Raw genomic sequence first — 13,432 nt, forward strand, 5'->3', positions numbered from 1 at the left:
CCTATCAGAACTGTTTGATCTTCTTACCGACGCTAAGAGTGATAATCTTATCACTTTGGATGAATTCAAACGTCTGTACAATCCCACTCCCACTCTTGCAACTTTTTACGCCTTACCAAAGGTTCATAAAAACAAGAACCCTATCCCTGGCAGACCTATAGTGTCGGGAAACGACAACCTTACACAGGACATAAGTCTTTATGTGGACGAGATTCTGTCCCCTTTTGTTTCTGCTCTGTCATCTCATCTTAAGGATACTAAGGACACCGTCACCAGGATTCAAGAGATCAGTGTCACCCCCACCACCCTGTTGGCGAGCATAGACGTGGAGTCATTATACACTAACATTCAGCACGACCTAGGTCTCACTGCAGTTAAATATTTTCTGAGCACCAAAGGCACCCAATTTCATCGTCATAATAATTTTGTTCTATCACTATTACGTTTTTTGCTCACTCATAATTTTTTCACCTTTGATGCCAAATATTATCATCAGATAAAAGGCACGACCATGGGCACTGTCTGTGCACCTTCCTATGCCAACCTTTTCTTGGGTTGGTGGGAAGACACCATTGTCTTTTCCGACGATCTACTTTACTTTACGTCACATATCTCCTTTTGGGGCAGATATATCGATGACATCCTCATCCTATGGGATGGGGATGTCAACATCTTTACTGACTTCATGTCTATGCTCAACAACAATTCTATTGGTATGAAATTCACGTTTGATATAAACGATCGGGTAATTGATTTTCTTGACCTTAAGATCTCTTTGGACCCTGTTGGCGGTGTCCAAACTGATATATTCCGTAAAGCTACAGCGACCAACAGTTTCCTGCACTGGAATAGCCATCACCCCCCTGCCCTGAAGAGAGGGATACCTATCGGTCAATACCTACGAGCCAAACGCAACTGTTCTGATGAGTCTTCTTTTCAGAAAGAATGCGATGGTCTTTACCATAAATTCTTGGCACGGGGGTATCCTAAAAAGTGGCTCCATAGGGCTTATGCTAGGGCCAGGGCATCTCAAAGATCTGAACTACTTTCTGATAGAGGTGCTGTATCCGCATTGCCACCATCGTCCAATGCCATCCGTTGCATTGGCACTTTCGACGTATGCTCCTCCCAGGTGGTTGGCGTTCTAAGGAAGCATTGGTCTATCCTTACCGCTGACCCAGATTTAGTGGAGGTACTCCCGACCAACCCTGCCATCACCTATCGTAGGGGTAAAAATCTCCGTGATTTTTTGGTACATAGCCATTATTCCCCCACCTCCCCTAACACACCATCTACTTGGCTAAAATCACCTGTAACTGGGTTTCATCCCTGCGGTAGGTGTTCTTTTTGTCCCCTGATGCCTAGCGTTAGAAGTTTCACTAACCCCTCAGATAATAGATCATATCACATTAAGCAATTTCTTAATTGCCAGAGTAGCGGGATCATCTATTTGGCTAAATGTCCCTGCCCGAAATTATATGTCGGTAAGACCCTGCAGGAACTGAGGAGGAGAGTATCGAGACATCTCAGTACCATCAACCTTAAAGAGGATACCACTCTCTCTAGACATATGCATAGGTTTCATCCGGATAACCCCAAGTTACTCCAATTTTGGGGCATTGAACAACTAAAATTGGGACCCAGGGCTGGTAACCTAGATCGCAAACTCCTACAGGAGGAAGCACGTTGGATCCACCGCCTCGGTACCATGACCCCTCAGGGATTGAATGAGGGCTTCACCTATAGTGCCTTTCTTTGATTCGTTTCGCATTTCCCTTCATGTACTGTATGGATGTCTTCATTGTCTATTGTTATCCCTTATAATCTCTGTATCGTTTATACTCATATATGATCAGTTGGTGCTTTTGGTTTAGATTAATCGCCTTTATTATGTTAATTTTGGCCCCTCCTAATAGGGCGGCTTTATCTCTTAGTTTGTTATGGTTTATCTTACTATGGAATTACCAGTTATGACCATATATGTCTCTTAATGTGCGACCGCGATTATTATTTTTGTTTAATTATATTTATCATATACATTCAAGAATTCATCTATATATGTAGTACGCATTATCCCTACTGGGATATTGGATGTGCCTATCACGGATAATTGCACCATTATGGGCATACCCTTGGATGCCTTAGCGGGAGGGCTGCTGTCACTAGGGTTTGTGGCTTAGAGCGGTAGGGACATTCCTGACATTTACGTTTATTTTGAATATTTTGTCTGATTACGTATTGTTTTGTTCTCCTCTGATTGTGCTGTGCAGTTATGTATGACATGGACTGTTCCTGTAGCCCTGATCGGGAGCCCTTTGTTATTCGTAACGGGGGACTTCACCACTCTCTGTGTCAAGGTCCAGCTGACAGTTACGGCGCACACGCCGGTTTGTCAGGTTACTGTGGCTATCCATACTCTTTTAAGTCCCTATCATGTCATATTGCGCTTGCGCGTCTTTCCTACACCAATTCGGCAATGACGACTATACATCTGCACTAAGTTCTGAATTGTAGCTATGGCGCCTGCGCCGACCGTCTACAATTCTGTTTTTGCCACTATTTTTCTAAGTTCGGGATAAGCGTCATTGCGCACGCGTGTGGCTAATATGATGATATCGTTATGTGCCTGCTCTAAGTCTGGATTGACGGCTACGGCGCTTGCGCCGACTTCCCATACATTCTGCTGTTGCTTTTAGTGCTCATTATTTTTCTAAGTGTCTGCTATGTGCCATAGCGCATGCGCGTCTCCTCCGGAGGAATATATTATGGGGCGTCTACTCTATGTTCTTATTGTCAGCTACGGCGCTTGCGCCGATCTCTATTGTAGCTTAGTCTCTCAGTATTTTTCTAAGTCCCTGTCATTGACTATTGCTCATGCGCGTCTTCACAAGCTAATCTAGCCTTATCGACAGTACGCCTATGTCACTCGCTGCCTCCTATTGGTCCTCTACCATGGTGATCCCTATTGGCTGGGTCGCTTCGTCTGGTGTTTGCGATGTCCTGAAGTGTCTGATTGGCGGCCTGTTCGCATACCCGCCCCCCATCTACGTCACTCCACATCCCCATAAGAATGTTTGTTTTCTCGCCGCGTCGCCATTAGCCCCATGTACCCCTGAGGACGCTACTAGCTAGCGAAACATGTCGGGGGGGCTTTAAAGTGTTTTTTAATTCCTGTCCTAGCCGAATATAATGCCGATTCACTAAAGTGTGGCCTCTGCCTCGCAACTGACTCTGATTCAGTCAGTATTCACCCTGGTCGTCTGAATGTTCTGCCGAGCTCCCTAGCTGGCTGTTTTCACTTTCACTTCGGCACTTTGACAGTGATAATTTTAAACTGACATTTATGTGGTCTGTCTTTTGCTACACGTAGCTTAATAAAACTTGTTCGTTTATTTTTCTATTATATTGTGGGTAGTCAGGAAATAAGGGTTTCTGTTTGCCTGCAGGCATTCCTTTTGTTGACTATATATTTTACCTGCTGACTGCCCAGGGTCACAATTGCTCTCTAGTTCTAGAAATAGGTGCGGGACCCGCAGCCATCAGACAGTTTTGGCATATTTTGTAGATGAGAAGACCCTTTTAAGTTACAATGATTGTATCATAATAATGATGAGCTGATGTAATATGCTGGATAGTTATAGTCCTACCATTCCTGTCTACATAACAATAGCCTTTTTTAATGCCCAAAAACTTTTACACAGCAAATTTAGGGCTGTACAATATTGTAAACCATGCTTAGTTGTTGTTTGTAATACCAGAAAATATGTCAGGAATTGTTTAGCAGAACATTACAGAATTGTAGTTATTGACTGTTTTTACCATGATAAGTACATTTCGATCCTCTAACAGAACAAAGTGCCACACTTATCATCATCTAGCTCACGGGTCTCAAACACGCGGCCCAAGGGCCACATGCGGCCCCCGAGGCTGTCATCTGCAGCCCGTGGGGCACCATAGCTTCCTTGGAAGAGGAGAGAGCAGGTCGAAGGATGAGTGTGCCAGCGCTCCTTCATGACGTCCCAGAGTTCTCTGCTCTGGGACTCCAGGTCTGGGGTTGCCCCTGACGTCACTGTCTATGGACAGTGACGTCAGGGGCTCTTCCAGCAGAGGAATCCCCGGCCTAAGCATCGGAAATGCTCTGGCTGACGATTCCAGTCCTAGAGGGAGCCCCAATTGAGCTATCTACAGAGGTGTGTATGTGTGTGGCACTATCTATAGGGGATGTGTGTGTGGCACTATTTACAGAGGGCACTGCTGCATTATCTTCAGAGGGCACTGTGGCATTAGCTAGGGGGGATGTGTCATTATCTACAGAGGGCACTGTGGCAATATCTACAGACGGCATTGTCGCATTATTTACAGAGGGCACTGTGGCATTATCTAGAGGGGGTGGCATTACCTACATAGGGCACTGTGGCATTATCTACAGGGGGCTGTGTGGCACCATCTACAGAGGGCACTGTGGCATTATCTACAGAGGGCATTGTGGCATCATCTATGGGTGTGTGTGCGTGTGTGTGTGTGTGTGTGTGTGTGTGTGTGGACGTATCTACAGAGGGCACTTTGGCACTATCTAAAAAGGGACTGCCCACTCTTGATATTCTTGTGTCTGCCAAACGCTGCCAACTGAGCAGCCAGACTGCATTTAGCGGCACTTAAACTGGAAAACTGGATTGTTAAAATAACTCGCTTATTTCCGTTAAGTTTAAACCTAGCGCTATTATTATAGTAATGTAGTATTATAGTAATGTAGTATTGTTATAGTAATGTAGTGTTATTATAGTAATGTAGTATTGTTATAGTAATGTAGTATTATTATTATTACTATTATAGTAATGTAGTATTGTGATAGTAATGTAGTATTGTGATAGTAATGTAGTATTGTTGTTATGGTAATGTAGTATTATAGTAATGTAGTATTGGTATAGTAATGTAGTATTGTTATAGTAATGTAGTATTATAGTAATGTAGTAGTAGTAGTATTATTATTATTAGTATTATTATAGTAATGTAGTATTATAGTAATGTAGTATTATTATAGTAATGTAGTATTATTATGTAATGTACTATTGTTATAGTAATGTAGTATTCTAGTACTGTAATATTGTTGTATTAGTATAGTAATGTAGTATTGGTATAGTAATGTAGTATTGTTATAGTAATGTAGTATTATTATAGTAATGTAGTATTGTTATAGTAATGTAGTATTATTATAGTAATGTAGTATTGTTATAGTAATGTAGTATTATAGTAATGTAGTAGTATTATAGTAATGTAGTATTATAGTAATGTAGTAGTATTATAGTAATGTAGTATTGTTATAGTAATGTAGTTGTAATGACGGGGGTGGGGAGACAGACAAGTGAGCCCTAATCTACCCACCACTCAGTCCCTGCCTACTTGCAACGACCCGACCTAGGCGACGGGGTACAACTGGGCGACGGTCCCTACGCTCAATAAGTGCACGACAGACAAACAGACAAGGGTACACAGAGCTAGGGGGAGAAAGGGCAGTTGCCCACGGCAACACCGTGAGCAACAAGAGAAGTGAACAAGCCGAGTCAAACCAGGAGAGTACGAGGTGCCAAATGCAGAGCAGAAGAGTAGTAAACAAGCCGAGTCAAACCAGGAGTGTACGAGGTACCAAACACAGAGCAGGAGAGTAGTCAGCAAGCCGGGGTCAATAAGAAGCAAGGACAATGGTACAAGAAGCTTCAGCAGGGCCAGGAAACCAAACGAGAAGAATCACAAGCAAAGGAGGAACAGGAAAGGCAAGAATAAATAGACAGAGGGCGGGAGCTAGCTCCGTCTGGCCAGGCTGTGATAGGTTCTCCCACTCCTAAGCCTGCCACCCTGAGTGGTGGAAGATGGAGTCAGTCTCACAGACATAGAAGCAGGTGCAGACTGATTATCTATGGGCATTAACCCCGAAGCTGTGCCTGGCAGATCCTTTACAGTAGTATTATAATAATGTAGTATTGTTAAAGTAATGTAGTATTATAGTAATGTAGTAGTATTATAGAAATGTAGTATTATTATTGTTAAAGTAATGTAGTATTATAGTAATGCTGTAGTATTATAGTAATGTAGTATTAGAATAATGTAGTATTGTTAAAGTAATGTAGTATTATAGTAATGCAGTAGTATTATAGAAATGTAGTATTATTATAGTAATATAGTATTGTTACAGTAGTGTAGTATTATTATAGTAATGTAGTATTGTTATAGTAATGTAGTATTATAGTAATGCAGTAGTATTATAAAAATGTAGTATTATTATTATAGTAATGTAGAATTGTTATAGTAATGTAGTATTATTATTGTACTAATGTACTATTGTTAATATAGTAATGTAGTATTATAGTAATGTAGTAGTATTATAGAAAAGTTGTATTATTATTATAGTAATGTAGTATTGTTACAGTAGTGTAGTATTGTTACAGTAGTATAGTATTGTTATAGTAATGTAGTATTATGGTAATGTAGTATTATAGTAATGTAGTAGTATTATAGAAAAGTTGTATTATTATTATTATAGTAATGTAGTATTGTTACAGTAGTGTAGTATTGTTATAGTAATGTAGTATTATAGTAATGTAGTACTAGTATTATTATAATAATGTAGTATTATTATAGTAGTTCGAATCACTCATTGATTAACAATAATTTAGTATTGTGTCAAATTTCAAAGTAATGCGGCCCGTCAACTTCACATTTTTTCTATGTGCGGCCCATTTACCCGGCAAAGTTTGAGACCCCTGATCTAGCTGATGAAATGACTGCCTTTTATTGCCACTGATGATATCCTCCATCACATGTGCTAATGATATGGAGGATAAACCAGAAAAACGGAAATCTTTGAAATGATCCAATGCCTTACAAATCGACTTCCTAATGCAGACCTGTACTGAATATAGAAAATTAAATCTTCTATTACAGCTTATTTTCTTCATGTGAAATGTGCTGGTAACATTGGTCAGTACGTCTAAAATGGCTGTAGTGCAATCTGAATAGACAGACGTATTATGCAACACCAGAGAACTAGATATTCTTCCACTTGCTCTTCAACAGTCTGTGTATATAGTATATAGTGTTACGTATCATGTGCGATCACTCTATCTACTTGTTATTTATAATTGCATGACCACTTTCTAAATTTCACTTACACTCAGCTTGTTAATAAAGACATTAAACATAGTGGAGAGTCCCTGTAGGAGTAAGTTTCCATTAACGCTGGTTGCATCATGTTGTCTGATAAAGTCTAAAATAGCTTATTAAATGTTGGGACATGGAACATCACTTATTTTGTAGTATTATGCCACTATCCATTATACATATGTATTTTTACTCCAAATTATTCTAGAGGCATCCGTTCTGAAAAATGATCACCCGCTTCTACCAGGACAAAAGGTGCTGTCTATCTGCTCTAACAGTGGATGGTATGAAGAAGGTATGATTATAATGGCTTTGTCAGTGTATACTTGGTGAAATTCTATAAGAACCACAGCACAAAATGCGCAACAACAAATGTGGATAGCTGAATATGACTTATGCACTTCCATAAACCCATAGTCTATCTTTTTCTGTAATCTATCGTGTGTAAGCAGCCATTTCAGCCTGGGGATAACTGTAGCGTTCATGGGATTACTGACGACATGTCCAGAATAATGTTGTACCCACTGCGTTCTCTCAATTATTACCAATACTTAGAACCTCCAGAAACACACATATATATATATATATATATATATATATATATATATATATATATATATATATATATATATATATATATATATATATATGATCAATATTAACAGTTATTTTTTAAGCTATACGCTTCTGACATTAGGTTTAGTTCTACTTTAAGACGTTCTCTGTTAGGGCTCGTCCACATGCAGCAGAATTGCTGCGTATTGTCCGTCTGGAAATTGCGGACGGAAAATACGCAGCAGAATACAGTAGCAGCATAGTGGATGAGATTTAAGAAATCTGATCCGCACGCTGCGTAAATATTCCGAGCAGAAATTCACCTGCAGTGCGTATTTTTCGGACCGCAGCATGTCAATTCCTGCTGCGGAAAGTGGGCTGAATTGCTGCGTTTTTCAGAGATGTCACCATCTCCTTGCTTTGTGAAAAACACAGCAAAATACGCAGTCAAAACTGAAGAAAATTGAATTTTGCCGCAGCGGAAAGTCTGCTACTTTAAACGGAATTGCTGCAGAAATTTTCTGCAGCAATTCCGTTACGTGTGGACAAGCCCTTAAGCTCTTTTCCTCTGTATTTCTCTGTTAAATATTTTTCAATAAACATGTATTATGCAAAATAACAGTCACCTCATTACATTCCCCATCTTACTTTAGAGTTATTAATCATATTTTTCTAATAAGTTCAGTTGGAGGAACCATGAATATTTACCTCATATTAAAGTCATGAGTTTCATTCACTTTTTTTATAATAATTGAAGCGGATTGAGGCACATATGCCCACAAAATATAATGTGTCCTGTTTTTTATCGCTTTGTGATCTTCCAATTTGCCATAAAACTATTAGTTTATTAGCGGTTTAGATTTTAGTGTACACCTTTTAGTATTATTTGACATCATCATGTAGCCTGCTCAGCCATTTTTATGTTTCATTTCCATGAAATGTCTACAAGTGATGTTTCCTTTTTAGAGTAGAACATCTGTTTGCAGAGTAAAAATTGTAGCACAATGAATGGCGTGTGAATGAGCAGATCCCTGGACGATATGTCTCTCTGACTTTTCGCATGGAAGCTATGGTTTGCCATAGATGAGCAAGATGTCTAATGGGAAGAATAAGATGTTTCGAAATAGTGTTTTCTCTTGTCTATATTTTACTAATTTCTTTTCAGGATCCATTATCCATGACTGTGGAAATCTCACCTATTTTGTTGGGAGACCTTCTGGTGAGGTGGCAAGGATACATAGAGATGACCTACTGACTGATACTGATGACTACAAGAAGGAGATAAAGGTAATCATTTAAAGTCAAAGGAAAGATGGCACTAAGGCTAAATTCACCCGCACCAATGTGGTGTACTGTTGGCGTATATGTCGGAAAAATCTCCATACTTTTTTTTTTTAATGTGCCTATAGACATTGATGACTAAAAGTAAGCCAAAATAGTGTCCATATGGCACATGTTTGGCTGGGATATGCAGTTGCAGCCGTATTTTGCAGCTGTATTGAATAGCATAAAAAAGCATGTATTAAAAAGCATAGTCAACTGCACTTCTTAATACAACAGTATACAAAAGAAATGTATACCACGTCAGATACAGTTGCATGTGTGTGTCTATACGTTTGGTGGGAACGTTTAAAACGAACGTGGTGTGAATTTAGCCGTAATCATGTACTAAATCTAAAAAGCAATAAATATAGATAGAAAATAAATACACTGCTCAACAAAATGAAGGGAACACTTAAGCATCACAGTATAACCCTGAGTCAATTAACCTCTTAATGATGCACCCAATTTTCGTTCATTTTTTTAATTTCCGTTTTTTCCTTCCCACCTTCCAAAAGCCATAGCTTTTTTTATATTTCCGTCGACATAGCCATATATGGGTTCATTTTTTGAGGGTCAAGTCGTAGTTTTTCCTGCCACTATTTAATGTACCATATAATGTACTGGGTGTAACGTCTATGGCCGCGGACCATCGTTCTGGCTTACCCTCTGACGATTGCGGCCATGGACGTGTGAGTTCACGGCGGCCTGAGAGACGCTGGCACTCTCTTCCTGGTTCAGAGACTGTCTCCCGCAGGGCGCGCGCACGGCCTTAAAGGACCAGTATGCATCCAGTTGCAGTGAATGTGCAATTAGCCCAGAATGCTGCTGGACTATAAAAAGGGCTCTGCCCTCTTGTTCTTTGCCTGAGTTGTTGTGTTACCTTAGTTTGTCTTGCAAATGGTCTAGTGTTTTCCAGTTCCCAGTGTTACCCGTTCCTGCTGCCTGTACCCTGTATCCTGTGCTACCTTGCCTCTGTGCCGTCTAGAGTTGAAGTCAAATTGTGTCTTCCGCTGCATCTACTGTGTTACACCCACCAGGTGTTTGTCTGCTGCCGGAGCATCATCTTAAGCCTGAATCAACGCTACTGTCTACATTGCCACAGGTACCCTTTCTGGACTATAGACATTGTATTGTACCTGGTTGGCCAGCTGCCTTCCTGCTACGCACTACGGCCCAGTGGGTCCACACCCCGCATCGTGACAGTACGCTCAGGCCATGGACCCCGCTGGTCAATTCAAGTGTCTGTCACCCTCCTAAGCCATGCAGGCGGATCTGCAGGATCTGCGAGCACGACAGGATCAAATTCTTGTGGCAGTAGACATGGCACAGCAACTAGGGGCGCTAGCTGCTTCCTTCTCTGCTCCTGTTCAAGCTCCTCCAATTTACACTCCTGCTACACCTTCTGGTAGCTCCGGTTCTGATCCTCGGTTCTCGCTACCACTGCCACCTCGTTTCCACGGAGACACAAGCGTGTGCAGGGGATTTCTTAACCAGTGTCATCCACTTCACCCTGCACGCCAGAGCCTTTCCTTCAGATGGAGCCAGGATTGCCTTCATTATCTCCTTGCCGGCAAGGCCCTGGCGTGGGCGAACCCAATCTGGGAATGACAGAGACCCGAGACCCAAGACTTCCAGGGGTTCGTGCTGTTATTCCGTACGGTGTTCAAGGAGCCTGGACGAGTCTCATCAGCAGCCACTGCTATGCTGAACCTTCGCCAGGGAGACGCCTCCGTGGGCGAGTACACCATCCAGTTCCGGACCCTGGCAGGAGAACTGTCCTGGAACAACGAGGCATTGGTAGCTTCCTTCTTGCATGGCCTATCATCCAAGATCAAGCTGGTTCTACTTGCCACTCGTGTGGACATAAGGCTCAAAGAAAGATCTCAAGCAGTTCGACAAGATAGACGGCTTCCTAGACTGGCGCCCAACTTACAGCAACCCCTCTTTCCTTCTTCTACTACTCCACCCAAGGTCCCAATGCAGGTGGACCGGCTTAAACTGTCAGTCCAGGAGAAACAGCTCAGGCGCACCTCTGGACTCTGCCTATATTGCGACCTCGCTGGCCATGTCATGTGTCTGTCTCCTCAGAAGCCCAAAAAACCCACAGCCTAGGATTGGTTGGAGAGACAACCCTGGGCGATACAGCATTTAATAGAGAACTCTCCTCCAAACTGTTCATTCCTGTGACCATCATCGCTGGCGAGAGGCCCCATCCGGTCTCTGCCTACCTGGACTCTGGCTCTGCAGCTAATTTCATCTGCCAAGACCTTCTGGACCTGCTTCACTTGCCCACTGTTCTGGAAAGGCCGTTGACCGTTGCCTCGGTAGATGGACTTCCGCTGCCTGACCCAATTTTGTCTGTGACCAAGCCATTGAGGCTTCAAGTGGGAGCCCTTCACTCCGAGCTCATCTCCCTATTTGTCCTGCCCAAGGCTGTCAACCCTGTGCTGCTGGGTTTGCCCTGGCTCCGTCTACACGCCCCAGTCCTGGATTGGAATTCTGGAGAGGTTCTCCAGTGGGTCTCCAAGTGTCTCAACCGCTGTCTAGGGTATATCCATCCGCCTCAGTCTCCTCCACATCAGTTATTGGCAGGATTGCCTCCTTGTTACTCTCTGTTCTCGGATGTCTTCGACAAGAAGGAAGCAGAGACGTTGCCTCCACATCGAGCGTATGATTGTCCTATCGACTTGGTTCCTGATTTGTCCCCTCCTCGCGGTAGAGTATACCCTCTCTCCTTACCTGAGACCCAGTCTATGTCGACCTACATTAAGGAGAATCTTGAGAGGGGCTTCATACGTAAATCCTCATCCCCGGCCGGAGCCGGGTTTTTCTTTGTCAAGAAAAAAGATGGATCCCTTCGACACTGCATTGACTACTGGGGGCTCAACCAGATCATGGTGAAAAACAGATTACCCATTGCCTTTGATCTCAGAACTGTTTGATCGCATACTGGGGGCAACATTTTTTTTCTAAACTGGACCTGCCGCGGATCAGGGTAACGAGTGGAAGACTGCATTTAATACACATGATGAGCACTACGAATACCTGGCTTATGCCCTTTGGCCTGTGCAATGCCCCCACGGTGTTTCAAGAATTTGTCAATGACATTTTTTGTGATCTCCTCTATATCTGTGTTGTGGTGTATCTCGAGGACTTTTTGATTATTTCCCCAGATCCAGTAACTCATCAGAGACATGTCCGCCAGATTTTGCTTAGTTTAAGGGAGAATCATCTTTATGCCAAGCTGGAGAAGTGCGTGTTTGAAAGAAAGTCTCTACCCTTCCTGGGCTATATCATCTCCGATCAGGGCCTCAAAATGGACCCTGAGAAGGTAAAGGCTGTCCTGGAATGGCCACTCCCTCAAGGCTTAAGGGCCATACAACGCTTCCTGGGATTCACCAACTTCTATCGGCTGTTCATTCCCAACTTCTCTTCTTTGACAGCTCCCATCTCCACTCTCACCAAAAAGGGCATGAATGCAAGGAGTGGGCTCCAGAAGCAGAAGCCGTGTTCAAAACCTTAAAAAAGGCCTTCACATAAGCCTTTATTCTTCATCATCCTGATGTATCCCTACAGTTTTCGCTAGAGGTGGACGCCTCCTCTGTTGGTGCTGGCGCACTTTTGTTCCAGAGAGGTTCGAAAGGCAAGACTGTGGTATGTGGCTACTACTCCAAGCTTTTTCCTCCCGCAGAGCGCAACCACTCGATTGGGGATCGGGAGTTACTGGCCATCAAGCTGGCCCTGCAAGAATGGAGACACCTACTAGAAGGCGCAGCTCATCCTATCCTGGTCTTCATGGAAGACACAAGAACCTGACCTATCTTCAGACGGCTCAACGGATGAATCCTTGTCAAGCCAGGTGGTCGTTGTTCTTTGCTTGGTTCCAGTTTGAGCTACACTACTGACCTGCTGACAAGAATGTGAGGGCCGATGTCTTGTCTAGGTAATTTGAGACAGAGGACACTGTGGAATCCCCATAGAATATTATTGACCTTTCTCTCATCTTCCCTGTCAACCCTCTGCTAGTTAGAGATATTCCTCTGGGAAGGACTTTTGTAGGTCTGGCAGACAGAGGAAGAATCCTTCACTGGGGTCAAAGTTCTAAGCTGGCAGGTTACGCGGGTGTCCATAAGACCCGAGACCTAATTGCCCGTCAGTTCTGGTGGCCCACGCTGCCCAAAGACGTCATGGACTTTGTCTCCTCCTGTACGGTATGCGCAGCAGATAAAGTTTCCCACCCCAGACCAGCTGGCCTGCGCAAACCACTGCCTATGCCTGATGCCCCCTGGCAACATATTGCAATGGACTTTGTCACCGATCTCCCTCTCTCTGCTGGATGCAGTGTCGTCTGGGTGGTGGTGGATCGATTTTCTAAAATGGCTTATTTTGTTCCTCTGAC

At 42.9% G+C, this 13,432-nt stretch overlaps 1 protein-coding gene across 3 annotated transcripts in view; it reads left to right on the forward strand.

The window, feature by feature from the left end:
* The window catches only part of VWA3B (von Willebrand factor A domain containing 3B), a 164,688-nt gene that overhangs the window by 119,633 nt on the left and 31,623 nt on the right, over nucleotides 1-13,432 (forward strand). For all 3 annotated transcript variants that reach the window (XM_075852598.1, XM_075852599.1, XM_075852601.1), the window contains 2 exons: nucleotides 7,364-7,450; nucleotides 8,876-8,997. In XM_075852598.1, the coding sequence (XP_075708713.1) occupies nucleotides 7,364-7,450; nucleotides 8,876-8,997 (209 nt within the window). The remainder of the gene's footprint in view (nucleotides 1-7,363; nucleotides 7,451-8,875; nucleotides 8,998-13,432) is intronic.

Source organism: Rhinoderma darwinii, chromosome 2 (genome assembly GCF_050947455.1).
Source record: "Rhinoderma darwinii isolate aRhiDar2 chromosome 2, aRhiDar2.hap1, whole genome shotgun sequence".
NCBI lineage: Eukaryota > Metazoa > Chordata > Amphibia > Anura > Rhinodermatidae > Rhinoderma > Rhinoderma darwinii.